This window comes from Vidua chalybeata, chromosome 2 (genome assembly GCF_026979565.1).
Source record: "Vidua chalybeata isolate OUT-0048 chromosome 2, bVidCha1 merged haplotype, whole genome shotgun sequence".
Lineage (NCBI taxonomy): Eukaryota > Metazoa > Chordata > Aves > Passeriformes > Viduidae > Vidua > Vidua chalybeata.
This window is the reverse complement of record NC_071531.1, coordinates 115,550,257-115,577,475: the sequence shown is the minus strand read 5'-3', so window position 1 is coordinate 115,577,475 and position 27,219 is coordinate 115,550,257. Positions and strand designations below refer to the sequence as shown.

Here is a 27,219-nt window from a genome sequence, read left to right as displayed (position 1 = left end):
AACCCCGCAGCATTACGTGGTGAAACCCCAAGGTCCTGAGTGAGCAGAGCGAGCTGGAAAATCCTCACTGGCACTGCTGAGCAGCAGGGAAATAAATCCCTGGTGGAGATGTGCCCTCTCCCGGCCTCCCCGGGAACGCCTGCAGGGACACAGGTGCCAAAAAACCGCCCAGAGAATTATTTTGGGATGTTTCAGGTGGCGCAGCCCAGGCACCAGAGCAGAGCCAGGGGATGGTGCTCAGGAGCACGATGGCGTTTTGACACTCTGGCACGGCCGAGCAGCGAGTTAGAAAAGCAAAATGCACTCCTGGGGTTTAATTCCTCGCCTGAACCTTCTGTCTGGCACACGGAGAGAACTGGGAGGTTTTTTTTTTCAGTGGTGAAACAATTGATGACACTGACAATGCATTGCTTTCCTGCCTTTAAGTGGAACCAAGTGTTCACTCCCAGTTATAAAATTACCAGTTCCTGCAGACCATAAGGACACTGAACAAAAAACCACCTTCAACACTTAGCTCCTTTTGCTGTTCCCATCCTGTTTTTTTTTTTTTTTCACTGAGAATTTTGACTAATTTTCAGCAATTTTAATTATTTTTAATTATGGGATATATATATTTTTTGTGAAGTGTAAAAGACGAGGAAAAATCTGAGGTAATCTGTAGGGGATAAAATGAACAGTTTGGGCATAAAATCTGAATTAATCTGTAGGGGAGATAATGAAGATTTTGAGGTAAAAATGAGGTAATTAGAAGTCGGCAGGTAGTGAAAAATTATGAGGGTAAAATCTGAGGTAATCTGCATGGTAGAGAAGGAATATTTTGAGGTAAACTGAGGTGATTGGTAGTGGAGAGATGTGGAAAATTTGGGGGAAAAACTTGAGTAGCTCTATAAAGCTACAATGAATATTTTGGAGGGCAAATCTTATCCGGAGGGGAGAGAATAAACATTTGGGGGGCAAGATAGTTAATTATGGGGTCTCCAGGTCATAAAATGTATGTCAAGGAAAGCGGTTTGAGCTAGGAGTGAATGGGGAGCCCTTGGGGTTTGCCTGCTTATGGCAAATATCCGAAATTGGCAATATCTGAAATTGGCAATATCTGAAATTGGCAATATCTGAAATTGGCAATATCTGACATTGGCAATGTGGCTTTGTGCTCTGACAGGGATTCCTAGGAGGAGGGGGAGCCTTGGCCTCACCTGCACAGCTCAGGTGGATGTGACAGAATTGGGGTGGCCTGACCAGGCATGAACAGATTTCTGGGTTCTGGAGTGCCTTAAAACTTTTCACTGTCAGGTTTTAATGAGATTTCCTGTGGTCCAGCATCCCTGGTGTCCCTTATTTTGTCCAAAGTACAATAACAAAGGATTGAGTCACAGACAAATGGGGTCTGGGATGAAAATGGTTCCAATAAAATTCGGCAAAGAATACAGTAAGAAAAACGAACATCCCTTTAATGGCTGGAATAGGTAGGGAGGAAAATGCTGGAAGAGAAGGGCACTTTTTTGTTTGAGTCGGTGTCACCTCTGGCTGATCAAACCCCGCAGTGAGCGATGAGAGCGGAGCTGTGCCGGCCGGGATGCTCCGAATCCTTTCATTCCCATTTCCCGGGACGCGGAACCTGAGGCGCAGCAGGGCCGGGAGCCTCGAGGCTCTGCGGGGCGATCCCTCGGGATCAGGGAATTGAGGTGCTCAGCGGTGAGGAGCTACCGCCCTTGGGAGACATTTCAAAGTAGTGTCTTACAACATTTTGGAGGCTGTTTCCACAATTCCATTTGTAGCTGGGTCTCGCTCCAAGCCTTGGTACAGCCTGGGGCTGGAGCAGGTTTTCCAGGGAAGTGGAGGTCACTGAGGACCGGCGCTCTGTGCAGCAGGGGCTGGTTTTTGCAAAGCTGAGATGAACTTTGTAAGGAACCAGGAGTGGATTGGTGCCAGCACTGGGACCGAACGCGGGTCACAGCCGGTACCGGAGCCGGGACAGCGCTGAGCGGGACTGCGCGGTGCTGCCCTCCTGTGGACACGCCCGGTACTGCAGCCCCGGCGGGGATGGGACCCTCGGGATCAGGGAATTGTGGTGCTCGGCAATGAGGAGCTGCCGGCCTTGGGAGACATTTCAAGGTAGTATCCTATTTTGGAGGCTGTTTCCTGGATTTGGGACCGAACGCGGGTCACAGCCGGTACCGGAGCCGGGACAGCGCCGTGCGGGACTGCGCGGTGCTGCCCTCCTGTGGACACGCCCGGTACTGCAGCCCCGGCGGGGATGGGAGCCTCGAGGCTCCGCGGGGCGATCCCTCGGGATCAGGGAATTGAGGTGCTCGGCGGTGAGGAGCTGCCGGCCTTGGGAGACATTTCAAAGTAGCATCCTACAGCATCTTGGAGGCTGTTTCCTGGATTTGGGACCGAAGGCGGGTCGCAGCCGGTACCGGAGCCGGGACAGCGCTGAGCGGGACTGCGCGCTGCTGCCCTCCTGTGGACACGCCCGGTACTGCAGCCCCGGCGGGACCGGAACCCTCGAGGCTCCGCGGGGCGATCCCTCGGGATCAGGGAATTGTGGTGCTCAGCGGTGAGGAGCTGCCGGCCTTGGGAGACATTTCAAGGTAGTATCCTATTTTGGAGGCTGTTTCCTGGATTTGGGACCGACGGCGCGTCGCAGCCGGTACCGGAGCCGGGAGCGGCTCTCCGCACGCGGTGCTGCCCTCCTGTGGACAGGCGCGGTAGCGCAGCCCCGGCGGGACCGGGACCCTCGAGGCTCCGCGGGGCGATCCCACAGCAGAGAACGGCCCCAAAGCCGCCAGCCTCACCGGCAGCGTGGTGTGGGCTCAGGCACAGGGACACGGGGCTCCTCCTTCCTCTCTGCTGGGGTTTACTCCCTGGAAATGACGTTTCTAACAGCCTGGCATGTTCCCTTCAGTACTGCTTTTCCCGGCACAGCCTCCCATTATTCCTTACGGGCACTATAAACCACCCCTATGGGGTCTGATCGCAGCAGGGTCAGGATTTCCTCCCCTTTTTAGGCCATTCTCCCAGCCCTGGAGTGCCATTGGAAAACACAAGTGTTACCTGACCTCTCCCTGTGCTGTCAGGGCTCAGCTTTAGTAGGGACAGATTCTGTATATATATTAGGAAAATAAAGCACTGAGGCTCTTGGGTAGGGTCTTGGCCATGGGTGCCTCCCTCCATCAGCCCCAAAATCCTCCCTCGGCCTCCTCAGGGCTGCAGAGCTGCTGCTGCAGGGTGGGAGCTGGAGAGCAGAGACCACAAAGCCAGCTGGACCTGGGCCAGGCTGTTGTTTTAGGGCGATCCTGTGTCGTAGGGTTCCCAGCATTTGGAAGAACTTCTGCCCAGTCCTAGTGCTGGCTCCAAAGCTTTACTGGGGGGATAAGGCAGGGGGGAGAGGGGGAAGGTCACTGTCCCTAGGGCTGGAGGACGCTCTTCAGGAGTGTTTTCACCTCAGGGCTGAGCCTCTTGGGGAAGAGGATGTCAAAGTAGATGTAGAGGTCCCCCTTGCGCTGCGGGTCCTGGGCCAGCGGCATTCCCTCTCCCGGCACCATTTTGTAGTACTTGGGGCTGCTGAGCAAAGGAAGGGGCTGAGAGGAGCTGTGGGATGGTCCCAACACGGGAGCCATGGCCCCCAGCCCCACCTGCAGAGCCCCACGTGGGTTTCTCAGGTCATTTGCTCCTCCAGTTTTACCCAGGGCTTGTCCTCCTCTTCCAGCATCCACCCTCATCCACCCACACCCAGCCCTCTCCTTGCCTCTGCTCCCAGCAATGTGGCCCCAGACCCAAAGAGTCACTCACTGTGGGCATCCTCCTCCTCCTGCAGCCCCAAACCTGCTGGAAAACCTGTTGGAGTTCCTCCCAAGTGCCCGCTCAGCCCCGTTTTCCCCTGGCACTTACTCCACGATGTCGTTGATGGGGATGTTCAGCAGCCTCCCATCCAGCGTCCACACATCCAGGGTGCATCCAGTCAGTGCCTGCCGGGCACGGAGGGGCACCAGGAGCTGCTGCTGCAGCCCCAGAGCCCAAAGGTGAACCTCTGGCCCCTCACTCGGCCCTCTACCTTTGCCAGGGAGATTTTGGCAACATAAAGGAGGTTGTTGTCGATCCTTTTGAACCTTGGGTGCAGCTTCTCTTGGACAACAAAGGTGATGTCAGCTGGAATGATGTTTGGGCCCTAATTGGAGGGGGAAAAGAGCACAGAATCAGGGAATGCCAGCACGGTTTGGGTTGGAAGGGACATTAAAATTCACCCAGTTCCACCCCCTGCCATTGGCAGGGACACCTTCCACCAGACCAGGTTGCCCCAAGCCACGTCCAACCTGTCCTTGGAAACCTGAAAATTATTTTATACTGGGAAAACTGACACAAATTCCTGCTCTTTTGTTGCTGTTTTCAGCTGGCTAGAGAGAAGGGAAAGGTATTTTCTTCCCTTAAGAGAAAAAGGAGTCTTTTATCCAAGATGCCTGCCCAGGCAAGGGCAAATCCAGAACTGTGTTTCTGCCAGGAAGAAAACCAGCCCTTTCAATTATTTTTTCTTTAACCTGTTCTGAGGGAAATCCAGGCAGGGACGGCTCCTCAGAGTGCTTCTGAGCACAGTAATGCTGAGTCTCTCTGGTGGTCATGCTGCCAAGTGCCCTCAGCAGTGGGAAACTTTTCCCATGGAGTGGGCACAGGACTGGAACAGCTGCCCGGGGGGAACATGGAGTCTCCTCTCTGGAGACATTCCAAAGCCACCTGGATGAGTTCCTGCCTGCGCGGGGGTGTTGGATGAGGTGATCTCCAGGGGTCCCTTCCAAACCTGATTATTCTGTGGTTCTGTGCTCACCTGGTCTCCTTCCCTCTCAAAGGTGACCGTGGTGCCGCGCTGCCACCCCGGCTGCACGTCAATGGTTAGGATCTTGTCCCTGATGGTGCTCGTCTGCCCGTCCTCGTTCATCACCTGGGCGTGCACAGCGAGGGGCCCAGAGAGGGAGGGTCAGCAGCGCTCTGCTCGCCAGAGGAAAGGGCAAGCCTGGCTTGTACTCCACACCAAAGTGGCTCTGGGTACACAGGGGATCAGATCACAGGGATCACGTGGGATCGTTTAGGTCGGAAAAGCCCTCCAAGATCATGGAGTGCAGTTGTTCTCCCAGCATTGCCAGGCCACCACTAACCCATATCCCCAGGTGCCACATCCACACAGCTCTAAATCCCTCCAGGAATGGGGACTCCACTACTGCCCTGGGCAGCCTATTCCACTGCCTGACCAGCCTTTCAGCGCAGAAATTTTCCCTAATGTCCACCCTAAACCTCCCCTGGCACAGCTTGAGGCTGTTTCCTCATATCCTAGAGCAGGAGAGACTCAGGGCTGGGTCCAGGAGACTGGGACAACAAGGAGGGGGACAGAGGGGTCAACCAAGGGCACAAAAAGGAGACACAGTGCAGTGTGAAAATGGAATTATGGGAGCCCAGAGCACCCTGAGCTCCTTCCCCACCCATCTCTGAGATCAGCCCTCGCTTCCTACCAGCTCCCACGCTGAATTCCCTTTGCCAAGCTGGGGGGAGAACGCTGGTTCAGCTCCTCCTGGGTTTGGAGCGACAAGCTCCTGGGGCAGGGCCATCCCCAAATCCCCAAGGTCCCACAGCGAGGGCAGAGCTCGCCCCAGAATCCAGCCCCTTCAGCCCCACAGCCCCTACCCTGCGGGAGATCTTGATCTTCTTGGTGCAGCCATGGAACAGGTCCTCGAGGGACACGTAGAGATCCCGCACCACGGGGGGGTCCTGCCGCAGGGCCCCCCGGCCTCGGGGCCCTCCAAAGGGCAGCAGCACCTCCGAGCCATCCTCGGCAAAGAACTCTGTGGGAGGGAGCAGAGGGACAGCCCCTCACTGGGGTCAGAGCTGGGGGGTCCTCCGGGGTCGTTACCTCCCACCCGTTTCCTTTCCAGGAGTGTTTATGGCAGCCTCGCCTCCCTAATCCCTCTTTTTGATGGGAATCCCAGGAAGGCTCCCAGCAGCAGATGGGGAAAGCTGACAGCCTGAACAGCACCTCCAGGCCTCTCCCCCAGCCAGGACTAGGGGGAGTCAGGATCTCTCCTCCGAGCACCAGAGGGATCTGAGAGCAGTTGGGCAGGGAAGCATTCCTGGAACGCTTGATGTTCCGAGCTGGCAGCTCCACAGACGGACCCCAGCCAGCCCCAAAGTCTCCCAGCCTACCTGCAAAGGGGTTGTCCCCTCCAAAGAACTCCCTGAAGACTTTCTCGGGGTTGTTGTGGAACACGTATCCGACGCTCCAAGGGTTGTCGCTCCCACACTCCAAGGGGATGCCACCTTTGAGCCCCTCCTCCCCAAATTTGTCGTAGATGCCTTTCTTCATAGCTTAGGGAACAAGGAAGTGTTGGGAAAATGAGGCAGAGCCCCAGGCTGAGATCCAGGTTTTGTCTGGGGGGAGGCTGGAGAAGAGGGGTTCCCAGGAACGGGGGGGACAGACGTGGGAGTGTGTGCCCGTTCCCAGCTGGGCTGTGGGGCACGGAGCTGGTCGTGCCAGGGAGCAGGAATTCACAGCCCCTCCTGCCCCTGCGGTCAGAGGAAGGGGACACTCCCACTTACGGTCGCTGAGCACATCGTAGGCCTCCGCCAGCTGCTGGAACCTCTTCGGGCCCCAGGGCTCCTTGCATTTCAGTGGGTGGTACTTCAGGGCCAACTTCCGATAGCTGAGGAGCACAGGGTGCTTCGGGCTCAGGGGGACTTTAAAGCCCATCCCAGTCCCAGCCCCTGCCATAGGCAGGGACACCTTCCACTATCCCAGGCTGGACGGGGCTTGGAACAACTTCCAGGGATCGGGACAGCCACAGCTTCTCTGGGCACCTGTGCCAGGGCTCAGCACCCCCACAGCCATGATTTCCTTCCCAATATCCCACCCATCCCTGCCCTCTGGCAGTGGGAGCCATTCCCTGGGTCCTGTCCCTCCATCCCTCGTCCCCAGTCCCTCTCCAGCTCTCCTGGAGCCCCTTCAGGCCCTGCAAGGGGCCCTGAGCTCTCCCTGGAGCCTTCCCAGACCCACTGACCCCATTCCCACACCCAGCCCGGCCTGCTCCCAGACCCTTTCCCCCCCTCGCAGTCCCCACTGTGGGGCAGGGGTGGGGAAGGCCAAGGACAGCCACGCACGGCGCCGCCCCACTCCCGCCGCCACCCCCCCGGCCCAGGGGGTCTCTCTGATGCCGGGGGTCCCTCACGCCTTCTTGATGGCGTCGGCGGTGGCCCCGCGGTCCAGCTCCAGCACAGCGTAGTAGTCCAGGCCCATGGCGTCCCGTTGCTATAGCGACACGACTTCCGGTCCGCGCCGCGCGGGGCACCACGGGAAGCGTAGTTTCTCCCGCTCACTTCCGCACTCTGCCGGGCCCGCTCAATCCTCGCCCGCCGCATCTCTTTTTTCTTAAAAATCCCCAAGTTTTCATGGAAACACGTGTATTAACACAGGTGTTATCAAAGCAGCGGTTTATTTCACGCTATACTGTGACAGTCACTTTCACTGCACCCCCTCTCCCCCTTTATTTATTTATTTCCCCCCCCCACTACAAACAGCATATTTTCAGCACTGGAAATGCAACCACAACATCATTGCAACACAAGGTCCTCTCTAAATTAGAAATTGATCCCAGCTGTGTAGTAGCAAAAAATGTGACCCATTACAAAAACACTGTGTGTGGAGCCTGGTCATCCCAACAGCCTCAAACTTGTACACGCACATGCCAGGAAAATCGGCTTGCAAGAGCCTTTCCCACACGCTTCTCCTTTATTCGGCCCCTTCAAACACTTAAAGGTCACCAAGTTGGTATCTCCTCACTATCCCATCCCTGCAGCACGTGTAGATTTCCTTCTCCCAAGAAGCCACCTGAAGAAGGAAAAAAAAAAAAAAAAAGGGAACAAGATGGGTCAGGCAGCACCCTTGCTTTTACCCTCAGGATTCTCCCAGCACTCTTTATCCACACTTTTTATAGGAACACAGTTCTGCCAGAGCTGCTCCGACTCCACCACTCCAGCCAGCTCCTGCACAACCGAGATAAAGTCAGGGAATTCTGCAGAGGATTGGTTTATGCAAAATATCAGGATTATTCAGGTAGAAAAAACAAAGATGAGCTCAGAAGCCAACTGTGTGAAGGAAGCTGCTGAGGTGAAAAGCCTGAGGTAAAGGCAGCTGCCTCCTGCCTGGCATCAGCTTTCCCTGTCCCTTCTCCTCAGGGATACCCCACGTTCCTCACCTTGTACACGGGGTCGCAGTCGGCCTCGGTGAGATCCAGGACATAATCCAGGTCCTGCTGAACAATGAAGCAGGTGCCATCCCCTGCGAGGAAGGCACAGCAGCCAGTCAGTGGAACCAGCCACGCTCTTAATTGCAGACAGAAATTCCAGTGGGAAAAGGCTCCAGCGCCTTGGAGGCCCCGTTTTGGAGGGGTATGAGGGATATGGAGGGTGGAAACCCCAAAGCAAAGGGGCAAGAGGACAATGCCCAAAGAGCACAAGGCTCCTTGACTTGATTACAGGATTTCTAGGGGCACCAAACAGCCCTGGGATTACCTTGGCTGGCAATAAATCCATCCCGGTACGGGAGCAGGGAAAGCACTGGCGCTCCTGATCTGTGGATCACCTGGATTGGAGCACTAGGGAAAGGAGCAGAAACAAGGGATGAGGATTGTTGATCAGAGCAGCTGGGGCTGCCCCTGCATCCCTGGGAGTGCCCAAGGCCAGGCTGGATGGGGGCTTGGGGACAGTGGGAGGTGTCCCTGCCCATGGGAAGGGGTGAGCTTTAAGGGGTCCTTTCCAACCCAAACCATTCCTTGATTTTTTCCTATGGACTGAGTTAGCAGGGAACAGCAATAAAATGCCACAGCTCAGTTCCAGTCCTGTGCTGGAATGAGGATCAGGGTAAGTGTCAGGATCCACAAGAGGGAATGAAATGGGCAGTGTGGGAGTGTTGATGACGAGAAGTTTTCTGCCCCATTTATCTACACGTGTGCGCACACAGATGATACAAATATAAAATGATACAAATTTTATACAACAATACACACAGCACGTCAAAATAATGCAAGAGGCTCAGGATGCAATGGGATGCACCCCTTGGAAGTGGCACTGCCTGGCAGCACCCTCTGCCTCTCTTTTCCAGCCAAAACACTGGCTGTTTGTCCCAGGCACGCACTCACTTTGTGTTTCTCACATCCAGCTGGTAGATATTCCCATCCTGAGTCCCTGCCAGAACGTAGGTGCTTGACAGGAACGTGCAGCAGTTGAAGGCATCAGATCCAATGAAGAGGAACACCTGAGGATTTGGGAACAAACCAAGTGTCAGGCACGTGGGACACCCACGAGAGGGAAGCAGACATTTATTCAGAAGATGGTACAGCTGCCACTGTTTAATTTTAAATACTGTCTTCCCTGTTCTCAAGTTAAATCCTGAGCAATTCTTACTCCTCACATAAAAATCTGCCCAGGAGGAAGGAGAGAGAGCATCCCTTTATTGCACCAGGCTTTGACCTCTCCTCCAAATTAGGTTTAACATGGCTCAGTTCCCCATCCCAGTGCTCTGACAGCCCCAGATCCTTACTGGCTGCCTGCTCTGCAGTCCCACTCCTTGAAGCTTCTTGTCCTCTCGAGCCAGCAGCAGGATTTTCCCTTCTGTCCCCACCTCACGTTCACCTGGAAAAAGGACAACAGGCAATTCCAGCTGTAGCTGCACAACAAACCTTGGTGGGATCAGAACCCAACAGCTTGGATCACCCCAGCTGAATTGCAGCAAGATTCCTCCAGATCCCGAGACCCCAGGAAGGCCAGCAACCACGCAGAGCTCAGTCTTCATCACTCAGTAGTGATGAAGGTTGATAGGGCTGAATTCCACCCAGGACCGGAGCGCTCTGTTCCCTTCCCACGGTGCCACGAGGGCATGGAGCAGCATTCCCGACACTTGGGATTACTGGGGACAAACCTAAGCAGTTTGGGACGGGGAGATGAGGGGGATTTCAAGGGAAAGGCCCTTACTGGGAGGTTTCTCGGGTGTGCCCAGGTTCAGGGAGTTGTCAGCGGTGCCCACGGCGATGCCGTTGACGGGAGAGCCGCAGTCAGCGATGACGCCCAGGCAGGCAGACTTCCCACAGTCCCAGAGACGGGCAGTGCCATCCCTGGAGCAGGACAGGACGTTCCTTCCCCGATCCACAATGGCAGTGTCCAGAACACCTGCATGAAACCAAAGACTGTGTCCATAGGGACACAAAAAACACCCGATTTCCCGAGCTGAACTCGACTACTGGCTCCAGGCCGCTGTCCCCAGTGACAGCAGGCACACACAGACAAGTTGTGCTTCTAGAAAAAGGTGCCTGTGGAAGGCAGCAGCTCCCAGAAAACCCCACAGTGTGGAACCACCATCTGGCACAAAGGGAAGATATTATCAATCAAATGATCAGCAGCACCTCACCTCAGCCCGAGCTGGTGCCGCACAAAATGAATCCAATTTGGGCAGAAAAGAGCCTGGCACTTTTAAACGTTCTCATGTCCACCCCTGGATAATCCCAAAAGCATCATCCTTGTTGTCCAGCTACAGCAACATCAAAGAGCAGTGTCTGCTGGCTCTAAGACCCCTTAATTACTTTATTTTACTGTGGGCTGTCAAATTTGGATCTGAAAAATGACAATGGTTTTCTTAACAGAATACAGCCAGGTGGTCAGAAGATTTAATTGCCACTTGCCCCACAGAAGCTCAAAGGACAGGATAAGCCAAGCAAACAGACTGCAGCAGTTTGGGCTGGAGGAATAAGCAGTGACTAAAGTCACCTGGAGAGTGACTGGCAGCGTCACTCTGACCAAGGTTCTGCCACACCCCCTGGTTTGGTTAGAGGACATGGCTGCAAAAGCATTTTCAATGCCCACAAACAGATTATAGAATGGCTTGGGTGGGGAGGGACCTTGAAGAACAAGTTCCAACCCCCAAATCATGTAAGAACAAATCAGCACAAGATGGGTTTTTCAGTGAATCAAGTTTAGGGCAGCCAGCCACGGGGTTTGTTAACCTCTCAATCAAGCCCAGCACCTCATGGGACAGAGTAAACCAGAGCCTGGACACAGCAATTGGCAGCTCAGGGAAGAGAGAATTTGGGGTAGTGTTTTGGGCATCTGATGCCACATTCCAGACATGAAACACAGAGTGCAGCAGGTTGCAGACTGGACATCAGCCCTGGAGTGCAAGGCAAGTACACACACAGCAAATGAAGCATTTTAAGGGCTCTGTACCTCCTTTGTGACCTTTAAATGTTACTACACAGCTGGCATCTTCTGCTGACCAGATCTTTAGCTGGGCATCCATTCCCCCACTCAGAACCACGAGGCCCGATGGGAAAAACCTGCAACAATTCACATCATACACATGGCCTTCCAAAAGTCTCTGGAAAAACAAAGAACTACGTGCTAGTTCCATTGTCATCATCCTCGTGCCGAGCAGTCATTGAGTTATGACACTGGAAAACTTGGCATTCCCACATGGGCAAAGGATTAAACTCAAATCCTCTGGGTCTGCATTGCTGGAATGGAGTGGTCTGGATTTGGGGCAGTCAAAGAGGTGACTTTGGGCCTCCCTCTATCATTTGAGCAGCTAATTACATAGCAGAAGATACTATATTTGCTGCTAGACAGGTTAAATGTCTTTATCCTCTGCCAAACAAGGAGCTGACAGGTCATGCTCCACAAGAAGGAGCTTTCCCTCTTTACTGGGAAGGCCACAAGCCAGGATGGAGCTAATCCAGCACCGAAATCTTTTTTCCTCTTCTCTCTTTCATAAGAAATTCAGTGCCTTTACCATGCAGGATAGGGGCTGTCAGTGACCTGTTACTCCTGAGTACCTCTCTGAGCAACATCCCCCTTGGGAGAAGCCACCTTTTCCAGCAGATTTGACTTAAAGCCTCCAAGATGCCCAATTTCAATTAGCTTGTCATTAAAAAGCCACATTCTTCACAGGGTGTGGACAGCCTGACCAAAGTCATGGCCTTCAGGACTTCAGGAATGTCACAGGCAACACAAAAACATCCAAGCCAGATGTTCTTACTCTTATTTCTCCATTTGCAGCCTGCCATATTTTCATGGTCCCGTCCGTGCTGGTAGACACTCCGAGTCCTCCACCACTGGATATATCAAGGCAGGTAATCTGCAGCAAGGTAAAAGCACCAAGAATTAGCTTTATATAGTTCTGTATATAAATATTTCTGCTCAAGAGCCTAGTTCTGTACAGGGGGAGACCTGCTAAGCACATTCTCTGCCTGTGACTCTGCAAGGCCAGGAGAAAAAGGAATGCTGAGGCAGAAGCCTGCACAAGAAGCAGCAGCTATATTCCAGGTTTATCCCAGGTGGAAGAGAAATCTGCACTTTTCTAACAGGTCCTGTAAACAGATGAGAAATAAGAAAACAGCTCAGGGTAACTGGCCTGACTCACAAGCCCACAATACACAGTTTGAAATATTTATGAAGCCAAAGTCACAGCCTAAATTTGCCGAAACATGGAACCAAAACTAGTTCTTTATATGAAATTGAGGCCCCTCAGAAGAAGGACATTGAGGGGCTGGAGCGTGTCCAGGGCAGGGAACGGAGCTGGGGATGGGGCTGGAGCGCCAGGAGAGGCTGAAGGAGTTGGGAAAGGGGCTCAGCCTGGAGAAAAGGAGGCTCAGGGGGGACCTTGTGGCTCTGCACAGCTCCTGACAGGAGGGGACAGCTGGGGGGGAACAGGGACAGGAGGAGAGGGAACGGCCTCAGGCTGGGCCAGGTTGGACATCAAGAGGAATTTCTCCATGGAAAAGGGTTTTAAACAGTGGAAGGGAGGTTTGGAGTGCCCATCCCTGCAGGTGTCCAGGGAAGGGCTGGATGTGGCACTCACTGCTCTGGGCTGGGGACAAGGTGGGCATCGGGCACAGGTTGAGCTCGGTGATCTCAGAGGGATTTTCTGACGTTAGGAATTCTGTGATTCTGTGAGCTGCATTTGCATTGCATTTTTTGAATGGGATTTTCAGGCTGTGGGTGGAAGATAAAAACGCGCTACAGCGGTAAACGCCAAGGACAGGAGGAACAAGAAACGCAGATTGGCTCCAGCCAGGACAGGGTTAAGTTTTCCAGCGGCAGGAGGGGCAGGGCCAGGAGGAGGATGTTCCCCGATCCCAGCTCTCCGTGCGGCGGCGGGAAAAAGTTCCTTTTTTCCCGCTTCCCTTCTTCCCGGCCGGCTCCCCGCGGTCGGTCCCTGTCCCACTGCTGCTCCCAGTGAGTCGTCAGGGTCGAGATAAGGACAGCTCTGCCCGCAGCGGGCTGGAAGCAAGTCTGAGCTGAGTGTGTGGCGTGTTAGGTACAGTCGCCGGTCTCGATGTGGCTTAGTCAGCTCTTCGTGGAGTGGTACCTGTGCAGGTTTATACTTCCCTGCGTGGTCCTGATAAAGCACTTTAACAGCTTAGAGAGATGGTTCAAGATTCTTGTATGCATGGATTTTGTGGCGTCAACTTGTGGCATGATACACTACCTCCAGGAGATGGCTAGTAATCGTTCCCAGTCCGTGGGAGGAACGGGGCATGAATACCTTCACAACCTTTTTCCCTCCTTTAACTCCTTTAAGCCTTTTAAAGCAGCTTTTGAGCTGCTTCTGAATACTGAAGAAAGCACATTGCCGTTCAGTCTGCTATATCTCCTCCCTCTGGTCTACATCACCTTTATGGTCTACTTCATCTTTAGAGTTACCAAAGAGATTATTGGGAAGGTCTTTCAGAGAGCGGATAATGATGAGTGGCACGGAAGGTGGGAGAAAATCGGCCAGCTTTTGAAGGAGTATTCGGCTCCAGTGGTTTGGAAATTCACCCCTCAACAAATACAAGACCCTGTTAAAGTGGCAGAATATCTGAAAGAGAAACGCTGTGGTGGTTCCAGGGAGGAGCAACTTACTGCACTGTGCTGGGCCCTGGCTACTCTTTATCGGACACTGCTGGAGACCAGCCAGTCCCCTCAGGAAGAAGAGGAGGAGGAGGAGGAGGAGGAAAGCAGAACAACAGGCACCGTGGCCACCCAAACTGCAGCTGCACCAGAGGAACAACGCACGGCGGGAGCAGTCGCTCCTGAACAGAACACATCCAACACCGAATTAGTTTCCTTACTGAGGGATGAAGAGGATGAAGAAGATGAAGAGTCCTCAGAAGAGGATGAAGCGTCCTCAGAAGAGGAGGAAGAGGCAGAGCCAGAGATAATCAGCGAATCCCAACGTAAGCTGCAATCAGCCCGAGAACGTTTCACCCGCCTTCCGGATCAGTCCTTGCTGCTCTGGCTGTACGAGTGCTGGTTTGCAGGGGCCCACGTGGATGTACTGCTGGACAGCTCTGAAGCCGAGCAGCTGGGATCCCTGTCCCGGGACGTGGCCATTGACAGGGGGCTTGGGAGAAGGACGGGAACTCACAGCCTCTGGACGCGACTGGTGGGAAGCGTGAGGGAAGCGTACAGCGCGGACGAGCTGCTGGTGCAGCGGGACAGGTGGAACAGCAGGCTGGAAGGCGTTCAGTACCTGACAGAACTATCCGTGGCAGACGTACTCTTTGGGAATACACGGAACAGTCAGTGCCTCGACGACCTGGACAGAGCCTGCTGCACCTGGGACATCTGGCAGGCGTTCAGAAGGAGCGCGCCGCCGCTCTACGCCAAGGCGCTGTCGTCGATCACGTGGGACAGGAACCTAAAGGTGCTAAAACTAAAGGCCTTCATCTGGGACTACAGACTGGAACCCTCTTCCCCTCCACAGGACAGCTTCTCCTCCGTGGAAACACAGCCCAAGGAACGCGCAGCCTCCGGTGACGATCCCTGCACAATATGCCACGAGGAGCTAGGCAGAAGCTCGTGTGAGCTGGAGTGCGGGCATGAATTCCACAGAGAGTGCATCAGGACGTGGCTCCAGGAGCACTCCAGCACCTGTCCCATCTGCCGTGACTACGCTGTCCTACCTGCAGCCGTCCCCGAGCGTCCTGCACGCGACAGCTCACAACGCTACCAAGCCAGGCCTTGGAAAAGATCAGGGTTTTAGAAGAGCTCCCAAAGAAACTGCTGAAGAGACCAAGGTCTTAAAGAATGGACTGGATTGATTTCATAAGGCTCAGAAGTGAAAAAATGGCAGCGGAAGAATTTAAAAGTCAGCTAAAAAAGCCCCTGGATACCAATGAGAGGGAGTGGAAGTCCACTGGTGACAAGGAAAAGCAGTATAATGGATATAAATGCCTATCCTGAGACATTTAGGAGGGACAGCCTTTGATTAAAGAGACGATTCCTGTGCTTTTGTGTGTACATAGTTGGGTGGTGTGGGATTTGGGCATGAGTATATGGGATAGAATGAGGGGTGGGGAATGTCCTGGTTCTGGCCGGGACAGGGTTAATTTTTACAGGAGCATGGGACATTTGGGATATTTTGGTGGCATGGGTTTTGGGTTCCTCGTGGTGAGCGGATCTCTTCTCTGTCCTGTGCGTTTTGTTAATTAACGCTGTTGCTACTGTTGCGGTTTTTATTCCATTGCTGTTCTCAGTAAATTGTTCTTATCTCAACCCCGAGCTTTGTCTTTTGTGCCTCCCATCCCTGTTTCCACCCCGCTGAAGGGGGAAGGAGTCAGTGGCACGTGGTCCAGGGTGTTTCAGTGGGAACACCATCCCTAAACCACAAGTTCCATCTCCATGGAGAGATCACCCCTCACACGCAGATCCACACTCCAGGCCACCCCTCGCTGTGAGGGCACCACAGACAGGCATGTGAGAGTTGCCAGTCATTCCCAGAAGATTCCCACCCCACAAGGCTACTCACACTTTTCTGGTGAATCCTACAAAAACTTGTGTATGGAGCCAGGAACTTCGTGGACACGTTTTCGTGAGGACAAGAAATGAGGATGCTTTTCTGGGGTGGGGGGAAACAAGGAAAAAAAAAAAAAATAATTAGAAGTGCTGTTAGTCCTGAAACAGAGGCTGCTGAGGCAGAAGTGTGGCTTGGACCCAGCTGTGGGACCCCAGAGCCTGAAAACTGATGGGAGGGTCAGTGTGGGGCTCGTCTCCTCAGGATGCAGGTGGGATGGTAGGGACCAGCTCCAGGGCTGTGCACAGCAGGACAGGACTGTGCAGGGCTCAGGCGACAGCTCCTGCTGTCAGAGCAGCCCCCTTTATGCACAGGGGATGGTCAGCAACCCCTCTCCCCCCAGCCCTGGCACCTTGGTGACTTCCCCGACCACGAATCCCTCGGAGGCCACGATGTCTGGGACGCCGTCGGAGCTGAGCCCGCGCCGGGTGACGCTGCCATACAGGGTGGGCTTCCCTGGGGGACAGCAGCCGTCAGCCCCAGCACCCACAGCGACCCCAAACCTTCCCTCCCCACTCAGAGGGACCCCAACCTCGCTCACCCCCTCCTTACCCACAGGGAACTCAAACACCCCCATCCCCTCAGGATCCCTAGATGACCCCACACCCTGTAGCACCAAAGGGATCCCCAAACCACCCCGATCCCTTCCAGCCCAACACCCGCAGCCCCGTTTGAACCGCAGAGCACCCCAGCAGCCCCGTTCCCTGCTAACACACGGGGCATCCCGCCACCAGCCCCTGTCCCAAAGGGTCCCCCGGCCATCGCCATCCGTTCCTGCTCTTTGAACAGCCTCCACCCCCAGAACCCTCTCGATCCTCCCCGATCCCCTCTCACCCCCACGGCTCCCTCGAGGCCTCTTCAGGCCACTCACCGGGGCTGCGGCAGCTCAGCCACGCCTCGCCCTCGTCCCTGCTGCAGAGAGAAGAAGCGGCCGTGAGCGGGGCAGGGAGCGGGACAAGGACAGAGACAAGGAAAGGGACCGTTCCCACCTCAGCGCCCGGCTCCAGTCGCTCTGGATCCGCAGCGTCGCCGCCATCTTTGCCGGGGGTAACTGCACACACTTCCGCCTCCTTGCTTCCCGTCGACCCCCGCGCGAGCGGAAAGGGGGAGGAACCCGCCAATCAACGAGCGCCGCCGCGGCCGTGCCGCGTCCCGGAAGTGCCGTGCCGAGCTCCCGCCTTAAAGGGACCGCGCTGCGCTGGTACGGGGGGCTGCACCCATGGGTGGGGAGGGGAGGGGAGGGGAGGGGAGGGGAGGGGAGGGGAGGGGAGGGGAGGGTGCTGGACATCCCCGGGGAATGGGGACCCGCGGAAGGTTGAGGAGGGTGCTGGGCATCCCTGGGGAATGGGGAGCCTTGGGAGGTTGAGGAGGGTGCTGGACATCCCCGGGAACGGGGATCCGCAGGGATTAGGGAGGGCGCTGGGCATCCCCGGGAACGGGGATCCGCAGGGATTAGGGAGGGCGCTGGGCATCCCCGGGAACGGGGACCCGCGGGGATCGAGGAGGGCGCTGGGCATCCCCGGGAACGGGGAGCCTTAGGAGGTTGAGGAGAGTGCTGGACATCCCCGGGGAATGGGGATCCGCAGGGATTGAGGAGGGTGCTGGGCATCCCTGGGGAATGGGGACCCGCGGAGATTGAGGAGGGTGCTGGGCATCCCTGGGGAATGGGGAGCCTGGGGAGGTTGAGGAGGGTGCCGGACATCCCTGGGGAATGGGGACCCGCGGGGATTGAGGAGGGTGCCGGACATCCCTGGGGAATGGGGACCCGCGGGGATTGAGGAGGGTACCGGACATCCCTGGGGAATGGGGACCCGCGGGGATTGAGGAGGGTGCCGGACATCCCTGGGGAATGGGGACCCGCGGGGATTGAGGAGGGTGCCGGACATCCCTGGGGAATGGGGACCCGCGGAGATTGAGGAGGGTGCTGGGCATCCCTGGGGAATGGGGAGCCTTGGGAGGTTGAGGAGGGCGCTGGACATCCCCGGGGAATGGGGACCCGCGGGGATTGAGGAGGGTGCTGGGCATCCCTGGGGAATGGGGACCCGCGGGGATTGAGGAGGGTGCCGGACATCCCTGGGGAATGGGGACCCGCGGGGATTGAGGAGGGTGCTGGACATCCCTGGGGAATGGGGACCCGCGGGGATTGAGGAGGGTGCTGGACATCCCCGGGAACGGGGAGCCTGGGGAGGTTGAGGAGGGTTCTGGGCATCCCTGGGGAATGGGGAGCCTTGAGAGGGGATCCGCGGGGATCGAGGAGGGTGCCGGACATCCCCAGGGAACGGGGAGCCTGGGGAGGTTGAGGAGGGCGCTGGGCAGCCCTGGCTGGGGTGCGGTGCAGCGGGGCTGCAGAGGGCTCCGGGTGTCCCCGAAGGACACCGCCACCGCCCCGCGCCACCTGCCCCGTGCCCAGCGCCGCATGGCGAAGGCCGGGCACGGCTGGAGCCGCGCGGCGGCGGAGCAGGGCGAGGCGGAGGAGGGCGAGGACCCGCTGGACGCCAGGATCGCGCGGACCGGCTGCCTGGAGCAGCACCGGCGGCTGCAGGAGTGCATGGCGGAGCGGCAGGACTGGCGGCACTGCCAGGAACAGCTCCGAGCCTTCGGCGCCTGCATGGCCCGGCGGCAGCAGCCGCAGCGCGGGCCGAGCCCAGCCCGGCCCCCGGACTGACACCTTTCTGGCTTTGTTTTCATCCAACTGCTTGGAAACCCAGGTGGAATTGTTGGGAAATTAAACCTGGAGTTTGTCGCCCCTCGGCTCGGTCTGTGCAAGTTGGGGAGGGTGGCTGGTTTGGAGGGTACAGCATCGAGCTGTGCCAGGGCGGGTTCAGGTTGGATATCAGGAGGAATTTCTTCATGGCAAGGAGTTTTAAACATTGGAAGGGACTGCCCAGGGAGGTTTGGAGTGCCCATCCCTGGAGGTGTCCAAGGATGACTGGACATGGCACTCGGTCCTCTAGGCCGGTGACAAAGTAGGGGACTGGGCACGGCTTGGACTCAATTATTCCAGATGTCTTTTCCAACCAAAACGATTCAGCAGTTGTGGATTTCCAGCCCAAAATGTCCCAGTCCAGGAGCATTCACAGCACTCAGGCTGGGTCTTGGCTCCAGAACAGCCCTGCCATGGATTTTTACTCCATGTCCTCTGTGCCATCCTAAGGCTCTTCCCAGCAGTGATAAGCTCATGTCCCACAGGATGGGATTTCTGGGCAGGGGATTTATCTTCTGGGAAGCCACAGAAAAATTAGGAATGGGAGAAAAAGGGATTCTGATCTGACTATCACTTGCTGGCAAATAAGCCAGGAGAAAGAAAATAAAATTGCTTTTTGCATGCATTTTGTCAGAAGGAAGGTTCCAGGCTATTTCCCAGGGATGTGGGTGCTGGGAATACCAAGAGGCTGGGCATGGAAGCACAAGCAACACCTGGACAGCCCCAATTTGGGGAGAGTGTAAATTCATGAGTTATTTTCTCCCTTTTTCACAAGCTGGTCTTTAGAAAGGGGGAGAAAAAGCCTCCAAACCAACCAGTTTCTAGAACAGTTTCTCTTGGCATCCATCAAATTTGGTTGTAACAATTCCTGGGATTGTTGCAGCACAGCATTATTCATGCACAGATTTCTGCAGAGATTCCCACCTACCAGAAGCAAAATAGGCAGGAATTAAAAAAAAAAAAACAAAACAAAAAAAAAAAAAACTGAAGGAAAGCAAACCCACATTCCACTGTGCCACCTTTGCTCCCAGTACAAACCAGTTAGAAACAAACACATCATTTATTTTTATTGGGACAGGCTGGTTGCCAACAGTGGGAATTCCTTCCAATTCACCAAGTCATCAGTACAGAGCTCATGGAAGCACCCTCTGGAGGCTGGAAGAGCCCATGGATGGCACACTGTTCCTCACCTCAGGACATTTCTGCCAGCAGCTCTTCCAGCTCTGGTCGAGACTTCAGTCGGCTCTTGAAATCGGCTTCCGTGTGCTGTGGAGGGAGGGAAAACCACCACAAATCAGCATCACACAAACCCTTTCCCTGCTTCCTAAAGGGAAAGCATTGGGAAGTGTAACCATACCTGTTTCATCAACAGATGCACCCCCTCAGGCTGGCTACTCTGAATGATTTCCAGCAGTATGGGAGCAAACGTCGAGCTCAAACCGCAGATCTGAAAGCAGAAATGACAGAGCTGCAGGAGAATGATCCCAGGATACTGGGTTGGAAGGGACCTTAAGAGATCATCCAGTGCCACCCCTGCCATGGGCAGGGACCCCTTCCTCTATCCCAGGCTGTTCCAGCCTGGCCTTGATCACCCCCAGGGATCCAGGGGCAGCCACAGCTTCTCTGGGCACCCTGTGCCAGGGCCTCCCCATGCTCACAGGGAACAATTCCTTCCCAAAATCCCATCCATCCCTGTGAGTTTCTCCACTGACCCATCCCCAAACATGACTTTTCTACCCCTCATATCAATTAGTCTGCAGAAAATAGGTAATAATTCTTCTGCCTGAAACACAGAGCCAGGAAATCCTCCTGGGCTTCTAGTTTAGGAGCAACACTCAGCAGAAAACATAATCAGACCTTTTGCTTCCATTTATGCCCAAATGTTGCCTTTCACCTGTTAGATGTTTGAGGGGTTTGGGGAGCCTGTGATGGGATCCCAGCTCCTACCTGGACAACCCTCTGGTGGGTGGTAAGGACTGCATCCAGCTGCATTTTGGATCCCTTCTCTTCCAGGAACAGCACCTCGTTGGTTTTGGTGGGCATGGCGTAGCTGCAGGAGCCAGAGGGCAGTGCTTAGGACAGGCAGGATATCTGCACTACTTTACAGGCATGAATCACCCTCCACAGCAGAGAATGGGGAAGGAGATTAACTTTTCATGGGAAATTAATTATGCAAAGGATGTATCTTGCAAATCAGGTCCTGGCAGAGGCCGGGCGTTTTGCTGGAAGGAGATAAGGAGGGAGCTCTGCAGCACTGCTGCCAGCAAAAACCTGGATTAGTTACAAACACCAGCCTGAGAACTTTTAACTTCTTCACAGTTCTAGAAAAGCAACAGTTCTGACTTGTTTTGTCTTTTGGGACAGAGCTCTAAAATCTGCTGCTGCAATGCACCACTGAAATACATCGTTTGCACCTCAGATTTAATGGCAATGTGACTGGGAGTGGATCAGACTCTGCTCAATACTCAAGACCTCACTTCCTCATCCCCATTCCCACATCCAAGCTCCATCCCACTGCCCACCTTTTCCCCTCAGTTCCCAGTCTGAAGGGCAAATCCTTTCTTTCTCTACACACCAAGCCATGTCCAGCCTCAGAGGGTACAGGTGAAAAGCATGCATTTTAGACAATCCCCACTGGTTTTATTCCCTGCTGGCAGCTCAGTGCTTTTCCCAGTGCCTGCAGCTCCCTGGGAGCACTCCAGGCACCGAGGTGCTGCCTGACATTGCTCAGGCATTACAGCCAGTGGAGTGGCTGTTGGAATACACCTGTTTTGGAGAACTAGGGTGCTCCTGAAGCATCCTCTCCTCCTAAACTGAAGTAGCAGGAAGTTCACCCAGCACCTTCAGGGCTTTCCCAAGCTCATTCCACTTTGGATAAGTAGGGTGGCGTGCAGAGCCTGGATCACAAGCCACAAAGGAAAACCAGCAGCAAATGTCAGCAATTCCCAGGCTCTGCACCCACAGGCTTAAAGCCTTTTCCTCAGAGGAAGGAGACGTAACAGCCACTTTTTCCTTGGAATCTGCTCAGGTCGGTGCCTGAAAAATTCAATGCTTCTAAATAAAGCATCCAGAATTGTACAGGTACACAAAAGGAGAACACAGGGCAGATGAGAGGTTCGGATTGACATCCAAATGGGAATCCCTCAGGGAGACTGGAGTGTGGCCTGACGGGCAGGGGGTCGGAATCCAGAGGGACAGATTTCCTCATACCTCTCGTTGACCCGGATGGAGAGGCGGTTGCAGAGTCTGTGGACGTACTGAGCAAAATGCTCCACCAGGCACAGATCATAGGAAGTCATCTGGATGTTGATGTCTCCATACTGGTACTCGGTGCCAGCATTGATCTCTTTCATCTGCACTTTTTCCTTTCTCCTCTTTGGAAGCTGTTTTCCAAAAGAAAATACAACCAAATAAAATAGAGGGCATCTGCTTTGGACAATGCTGGGAATAAAAAGTTCAGCTCTTGGATGGCCTCACACGGAAAACACACTCAGGCTGTGATTTATTTCTTCCAGAGGGAGAAAGGAAGGAGTAAAACCAGTAGAAATAAACCTGCTGTTTATTTCAGATCCTGCCTAAAAGGCAGCTGACTTCTTGTTTCCTCCTTCCACACAAGTGGATGTCTTTCCAAATCCCAAGGAGTGTGAAAGTGTAAGTAAGAGCTGCTCACAAAATTCTGGAATGGTTCAGGTGTTAAATTAGGTGTCAGGAGGTTCCAAAGCTACTCACTCACTCCCACAGGAACGTACTGGACAAAAGGAAGCATTTCTGCAGCGTGCTGAGCGGGTACTTCATGGAGTCATGGACTAGTTAGGATTGGAAGGAACCTTAAATCTCATGGGCAGGCACACCTTCCACTACTCCAGGTTTCTCCAAACCCCATCCAGCCTGGAGATGGGGCATCCAACATGCTTCAGGATTACCTTGGGAAAGCAAGCACAGAGGGAAGTCCTCCTGCCTACCTCCTTTGGGAGCAGGTATTTAAACTTCCCAATTCCATGGGTAGGTCGGGACTTGTAGGATCTGTGGCAAGCCAGGAGTGCATCACCTGAAAATGAAAGCAGAGCAAGCGTGTTTCCAGCTGCAAACAAGCATCCACAGGTGCTCTGAGAGCCCCAGATCATGGTCACATAACACCACAGCTGGTGCCACCTGCTTAGCCAAGAACAGGGCAAAAATAAGAAAATATTGGGAAAAAATATATGGAAGTGGCAGAGCACCTGCTCTGGTTATTTAACCAGTCCAAAATTGGCTAAAAAAAAAACCCAAAACAAAACAAACATGCTGCAATGTTTAATATTTATTTGAGGGAAGTGAATTTTTTGCCTCAAAGCTAGATTGACAACAGACTTTACCTGCAGCACACAGACGGTTTTCTCTGGCTGCTGCTGCTCTGTAGGAAACAAAATAATGATTAAAAGGTCTGTAGGAAACAATATAATAATTAATAACTCTGATTTCCCTCACTTATGGAAAAATATCTGGCCAATGTCCTTTTGCAAAGGCATGGCCTCTTCCCCATCCCACAGCCCTTCCAGCTCCCAGCTCAAAGTCTTACCTCCACTATTAGAAGATTTGGCAAGAAGAAAGAAAAAAAAAAGGCAATTTTTTGGTCACATATGTTTTCTCACCTGCTGAGGGCCAACACCTGCCTGAGCAACACTCCCTTCTCCGAGCACAACACCTGCAAGGGTTAAAACACGGAATTTTCTCCAGCTTACTACACCTCTAGGGCAGGACCCGCGGGAAGGGCTGGGGCTGTGCCAGGGGAGGTTTAGGATGGGTATCGGGGAAAGGCTCTTCCCCCAGGGGTGCTGGGGCTCCGCAGGGAACGGGCACAGCCCCAGCCTGGCAGAGCTCCAGGAGCGTTTGGACAGCGCCCCCAGGGACATGGAGGGATAGGCCATGAAGAGCCCTCGTGCCTGTCCCGCCTCCACACGGATGGAGACAAACACTCATCCAGCCGGCAAAGAGCTTTGCCGTGGCCAAAGCAGGGTGGGGATAAACACCGATGTCCCAAATGTCCCAGTGCAGAGGGACAGGGATCCGACAGGGACCACGGAGACGAGGGCTGTAATCGAGTTGGGTGTGTGAGGGTGGGCAGCAGGGGTGTGTGGGTGTCTCGGCCCCTGGTCCAGGAGCACCAAGACAGATCCAGGGCACAATCTCAAGGTCTGGACCCCTCAGGATCACCCCCACACTTCCTTCCGAAACCAAACCAGAGTCGGATCAGGGCCTCCAGCAGCAAGGCTGGGGCTGCCTCAGCTGTCCCAAAGACCAAGGCTACTCCTCCGTTCCTGCTCCTCCCCTTCCCTCTGTCCCCGCGTCCTTCCCCGTTCCCACTCCCCTTCCCCGCGGCCATCCCGGTACCTTCGGCACCGCCGCCATCATCCGGGGCCGCGGTCCGGCGCTCAAAGCGCTCCCCCTCAGTGCCTCGGTACGCCTCCATTCAGCTCCCCCCGTCCCGCGGTTCCCTCCCCGCGTTCCGCCCACCGAATGCCTCCCGGGAATTCTAATTTTCGGACAGCTCCCCGCCCCGCCCACCGAGAACTCTCGTAGACAACAACTTTTGGACAACCCGCGGTACTGGCGGGGCCCTGGCGTCCTGAAGGAGGCAGCGGGGTGCGGGCAGGAATGGCGGACACCTCGTTCCTGCCCGCCCACACGCGGCGGGCGGCGCCGCCGCGCGGCTGCGGCTGCACAGCGCACCCCGCCCTGCGCCTATCACCGCGCGTCCCGCCCGGCTCGGCCCGCCCCCCGCCCGTCCTCGCACACTGATTGGTCCCCAGCCACGTCCATCACGGCGCGGCCGCCATGTTGAGTGTGGCATGGCCACGTTGCAGCGCTGAGGGCCCCGCCCCAGGGTGCTGCAGCGGCCACCTTGAGTGTGGCGTCCCGGCGGCCATTTACTTAGGCCTTTAGTAGCGCTTAAAAAAGAATAAAATATTTACAATCGCGAAATCCTAAGCGTAGGAAGGCTGGGCTGGCGGGGATCTCCTCTCTGATTTCCCAGTGGGGCCTGCCTGGGAAGAGATGGGTCTGTGGTCCTGTGCCCGCCGGGCCTGACAGTGTGGAGGTGGCTCAGGAAAACCCACCCCGTGTCCCACTGCCTCTTCCACGCAAATCTTAATTTCCCACAGGCTCCCTTCCCTCCTCCTGGCTCCCTTCTCTGCAGTCTGGCTCCAGTTTCCCCCTTCTTCCATAGCAGGTGCTCACTCTGGAGCCCACATCCCTGATCCCCCTTCTTGGAGTTGTTCCCTGCCCGGGAGCTGGATTTTGAGTGGGGATTTCCCAATCTGCTGACTGAGGGCTGCTGCAATTGCTCTTGCTGGAGCTGTCAGAGCTCCTGATGGACTTTCTCCCTGCAGCTCATCCACGTGGCAAGTTCCTGTCCTGCCCTGTGACCCAGCCCCGTCGTGCATTTCTGAGTGCCCGGAGCTCCGGACACACACTGGACACCCTCGCTGTCCATCCCCTCCGCGCTGGTGGGGACAGGAGGAATGTGAAAGGACAAGTTTTGTGTCTCCACCTGCCCCAGCACATGGAGAGAGCAGAGGGGATCCCACAGCACCTTTGCTCTTTGCTCCACAGTGCAAGGACACACGTGTTCCCGGCTCCAAGCTGTGTTTTCCTGGCGCTCCCGGGACATGACAGAACTGCCCACGTGGATGTTTTCCTGCCCTTTGATCCCACCTGGCGAGCCCCAGGCAGGGCCAGCCTGGCAATGACGCTTGTGTAAGGATCACTGTGGGAGCCTGAGCTGGGTTAAGGCTGGCACTCCCACTCCACGAAACCTGGGCTTCTCCTCCCATGGTCTTTGAAGGCCCAGAGGAAACTGAGGAGGGGCTGCTGTGCCTGGAGGGGACTGGCTGGTCCTGTGTTTGTAGGGGAAGCTGAGATGAGCACCACGATTAAGAGCGGGTCCAGGAAGACTCCTAATTCCCTGCCCTCCAATGCTGTGTGGCCATGCTGTGTGGCAAGTTCACGTCCTGCCCTGTGACCCAGCCCTGCCCTTCATTTCTGAGTGCCTGGAGCTCCAGGCACCCTCGCTGTCCATCCCCTCTGCGCTGGTGCACGGAGGGGACAGAAGGAATGTGAAAGGACAAGGTTTGTGCACCCCTTCATTCCCTCTGCCCCTCCTGGGGACTCACCTTTCCTCCAGCCCCAAAACGTGGCTGAGGAGGGAGCGTTGCCCCAGGCTGAGTTTGGGGAAGGGCAGTAACCGATTGCAGGGATTGTTGTTGTCCTCTGTGTCTCCATGAGAAGCGAGTCCACCTCTCCACTGAGGAACGTCTCTGACATCTGTCATAGATGGATACATTTTAAGGCCAAAAGGGATTGTTAAATCATGGAATTCACTCTCCTGCACGTCACAGTCGATAGGTTTCCAGTGACTTATGGCTTTATGGAAGCAGATCACTCCTCTCTCCGTGAAAGCATCTTTCTCATAAAGGCTCCTCTCGATTTCCCCTGCATACAAAGATAGTGCTGCTCTTGGCAGCTTGTTCTGGTGGCTGAGCAGCCTCTCTGTTAGGACACGGTCCTTATTTCCCACTGGAATGTGCCTTTCTTTGCCTTTTGCATCATTTCACATCCCTGTTGCAGGAGCACAACTTCCAAACCTTTTTGTGATGTTTACACGGAGAAGATGAGGGGACTCGATGACTTCCTTTTTCTGCACCACACTTAAAAAACTCCAGGAAGCTCTTTCTCCTTTTTAAGGCTTCCCATGCCTTGCTTCCACTTCTTTTCAGACTCATCCAATGATGAAAACAATCAAGAAGTGTTCAAACAGACCTTAGAAGAAAACCTCTGTTTCGCGTGTCTCCTCCTCTGCCTTCAGTTGTTGCTTTCCCTGGGACTCACGGGAAAGATCCTGGAATGAACCCTGACACAAAACCAAGGACAATATCTGTATTTAATATTTGAGATCACGTCAGGCCAGGCTGGAGTCCCTTTCTCCCTGCAGGAGAGCAGCCACACAACCAGTGTGGAAGCACTCCCAGATACCAGGTGCGGAGCTGGATGGAGATTCTGCTCATATCTATTAAAACTTGTTTAAATTTAATCACCTGATTAAAACCACTTTTTTTTTTTTTTTTTTTTTTTTAGTTCCCTGGAACTTTAACGCCTGGGTGAAAAAAACCCCAGCTCTTGGTGAGGCAGTTCATCACATTGATGGAGTATAAATGAAACGATCAAAATAGAAAGGTTTTCAAAATGAAACATGTAGCAGATGCCATTTCCCTGACTAGCAGAGCACAGATGCTCTGGAACAATCTCCCAGCCAAGGTTTAAACAAGAGGGGCCAGGACGCACCTGGAAACCTCCTCAAACACTGAACTTTGAGGGCAGAATGGGGGGAAAATGGGCAAAAAATAGTGCAAGGAAAAGCTGGCCCCTCCAGCAAAAGGTGGAGGGCCCTGAGCCACTGTCAAAGGATGACAGTGGGGATCACTGACCTTCCTGGGAAACATCACCCTGCTGTGAGGGATCTGCTCGCCAGAGATGCCCCTCTGAAAGGAGTATCTGTGCCGGGTTAGGATGAAGCCTTTGCTTTTAAGGCCTTTGCTGGCTCCCCCCTCACGCCCCTGAGGGCCGGGTCCACCTTGCAGCCCTTACCCTGACGCTGAGGATGTGAGGGGCGGGCAGG

At 54.8% G+C, this 27,219-nt stretch overlaps 4 protein-coding genes across 6 annotated transcripts; 1 reads left to right on the top strand and 3 right to left on the bottom strand.

Moving 5' to 3' along the window:
• Nucleotides 1-1,425: 1,425 nt before the first annotated feature.
• On the bottom strand, nt 1,426-7,302 carry DNAJB13 (DnaJ heat shock protein family (Hsp40) member B13). Of its 2 annotated transcripts, none has more exons than XM_053934253.1 (8): nt 7,209-7,302; nt 6,583-6,686; nt 6,190-6,351; nt 5,674-5,831; nt 4,823-4,936; nt 4,058-4,171; nt 3,895-3,971; nt 1,426-3,567 (listed from the first exon to the last, which is right to left on the bottom strand). In XM_053934253.1, exons 1-8 carry the CDS (start codon nt 7,274-7,276, stop codon nt 3,411-3,413), a joined length of 954 nt encoding a protein of 317 aa, XP_053790228.1. In that variant the 5' UTR covers nt 7,277-7,302; the 3' UTR covers nt 1,426-3,410. The 2 variants fall into 2 exon arrangements, with proteins under 2 accessions (XP_053790228.1, XP_053790229.1); XM_053934254.1 differs by having other exon boundaries at nt 1,426-3,564.
• Nucleotides 7,303-7,749: 447 nt separating this feature from the next.
• Nucleotides 7,750-16,937, bottom strand: PAAF1 (proteasomal ATPase associated factor 1). The gene is made up of 12 exons (XM_053934252.1): nt 16,852-16,937; nt 16,734-16,774; nt 16,215-16,318; nt 15,818-15,907; nt 12,062-12,160; nt 11,254-11,404; nt 10,009-10,203; nt 9,578-9,669; nt 9,177-9,292; nt 8,551-8,633; nt 8,235-8,317; nt 7,750-7,867 (listed from the first exon to the last, which is right to left on the bottom strand). Exons 1-12 carry the CDS (start codon nt 16,896-16,898, stop codon nt 7,790-7,792), a joined length of 1,179 nt encoding a protein of 392 aa, XP_053790227.1. The 5' UTR covers nt 16,899-16,937; the 3' UTR covers nt 7,750-7,789.
• Nucleotides 16,938-16,977: 40 nt separating this feature from the next.
• Nucleotides 16,978-18,609, top strand: LOC128783499 (cytochrome c oxidase assembly factor 4 homolog, mitochondrial). The gene is made up of 2 exons (XM_053934255.1): nt 16,978-17,063; nt 18,234-18,609. Exon 2 carries the CDS (start codon nt 18,279-18,281, stop codon nt 18,525-18,527), a length of 249 nt encoding a protein of 82 aa, XP_053790230.1. The 5' UTR covers nt 16,978-17,063; nt 18,234-18,278; the 3' UTR covers nt 18,528-18,609.
• Nucleotides 18,610-19,607: 998 nt separating this feature from the next.
• On the bottom strand, nt 19,608-27,206 carry MRPL48 (mitochondrial ribosomal protein L48). 2 transcript variants are annotated; one of them, XM_053934077.1, is made up of 8 exons: nt 27,189-27,206; nt 25,718-26,454; nt 22,922-22,959; nt 22,529-22,614; nt 21,777-21,949; nt 20,514-20,616; nt 19,924-20,013; nt 19,608-19,832 (listed from the first exon to the last, which is right to left on the bottom strand). In XM_053934077.1, exons 2-8 carry the CDS (start codon nt 25,885-25,887, stop codon nt 19,758-19,760), a joined length of 735 nt encoding a protein of 244 aa, XP_053790052.1. In that variant the 5' UTR covers nt 25,888-26,454; nt 27,189-27,206; the 3' UTR covers nt 19,608-19,757. The 2 variants fall into 2 exon arrangements, with proteins under 2 accessions (XP_053790052.1, XP_053790054.1); XM_053934079.1 differs by lacking the exons at nt 25,718-26,454; nt 27,189-27,206 and adding exons at nt 23,198-23,250; nt 23,937-24,041.
• Between the last annotated feature and the right edge of the window lie 13 nt (nt 27,207-27,219).

What these genes read in the sequence shown, in the direction of transcription:
- PAAF1 (XM_053934252.1), bottom strand. Translation starts at nt 16,898, where the DNA reads ATGGCGGCGACGCTGCGGATCCAGAGCGACTGGAGCCGGGCGCTGAG. An exon ending in TGGATTTATTGCCAGCCAAG is followed by an intron (nt 8,318 to 8,550) that starts GTAATCCCAGGG and finishes CCTTCCTCGCAG; the next exon opens with GGGATGGCACCTGCTTCATT. An exon ending in ACTGCGACCCCGTGTACAAG is followed by an intron (nt 7,868 to 8,234) that starts GTGAGGAACGTG and finishes TTCCTTCTTCAG; the next exon opens with GTGGCTTCTTGGGAGAAGGA.
- MRPL48 (XM_053934077.1), bottom strand. Translation starts at nt 25,887, where the DNA reads ATGTATCCATCTATGACAGATGTCAGAGACGTTCCTCAGTGGAGAGGT. An exon ending in CCCACCAGAGGGTTGTCCAG is followed by an intron (nt 20,014 to 20,513) that starts GTAGGAGCTGGG and finishes TTCTGCTTTCAG; the next exon opens with ATCTGCGGTTTGAGCTCGAC. An exon ending in TGCATCTGTTGATGAAACAG is followed by an intron (nt 19,833 to 19,923) that starts GTATGGTTACAC and finishes CTCCCTCCACAG; the next exon opens with CACACGGAAGCCGATTTCAA.
- DNAJB13 (XM_053934253.1), bottom strand. Translation starts at nt 7,276, where the DNA reads ATGGGCCTGGACTACTACGCTGTGCTGGAGCTGGACCGCGGGGCCACC. An exon ending in AGGGGACAACCCCTTTGCAG is followed by an intron (nt 5,832 to 6,189) that starts GTAGGCTGGGAG and finishes TCCCTCCCACAG; the next exon opens with AGTTCTTTGCCGAGGATGGC. An exon ending in CCAAAATCTCCCTGGCAAAG is followed by an intron (nt 3,972 to 4,057) that starts GTAGAGGGCCGA and finishes CGTGCCCGGCAG; the next exon opens with GCACTGACTGGATGCACCCT.
- LOC128783499 (XM_053934255.1), top strand. Translation starts at nt 18,279, where the DNA reads ATGGCGAAGGCCGGGCACGGCTGGAGCCGCGCGGCGGCGGAGCAGGGC.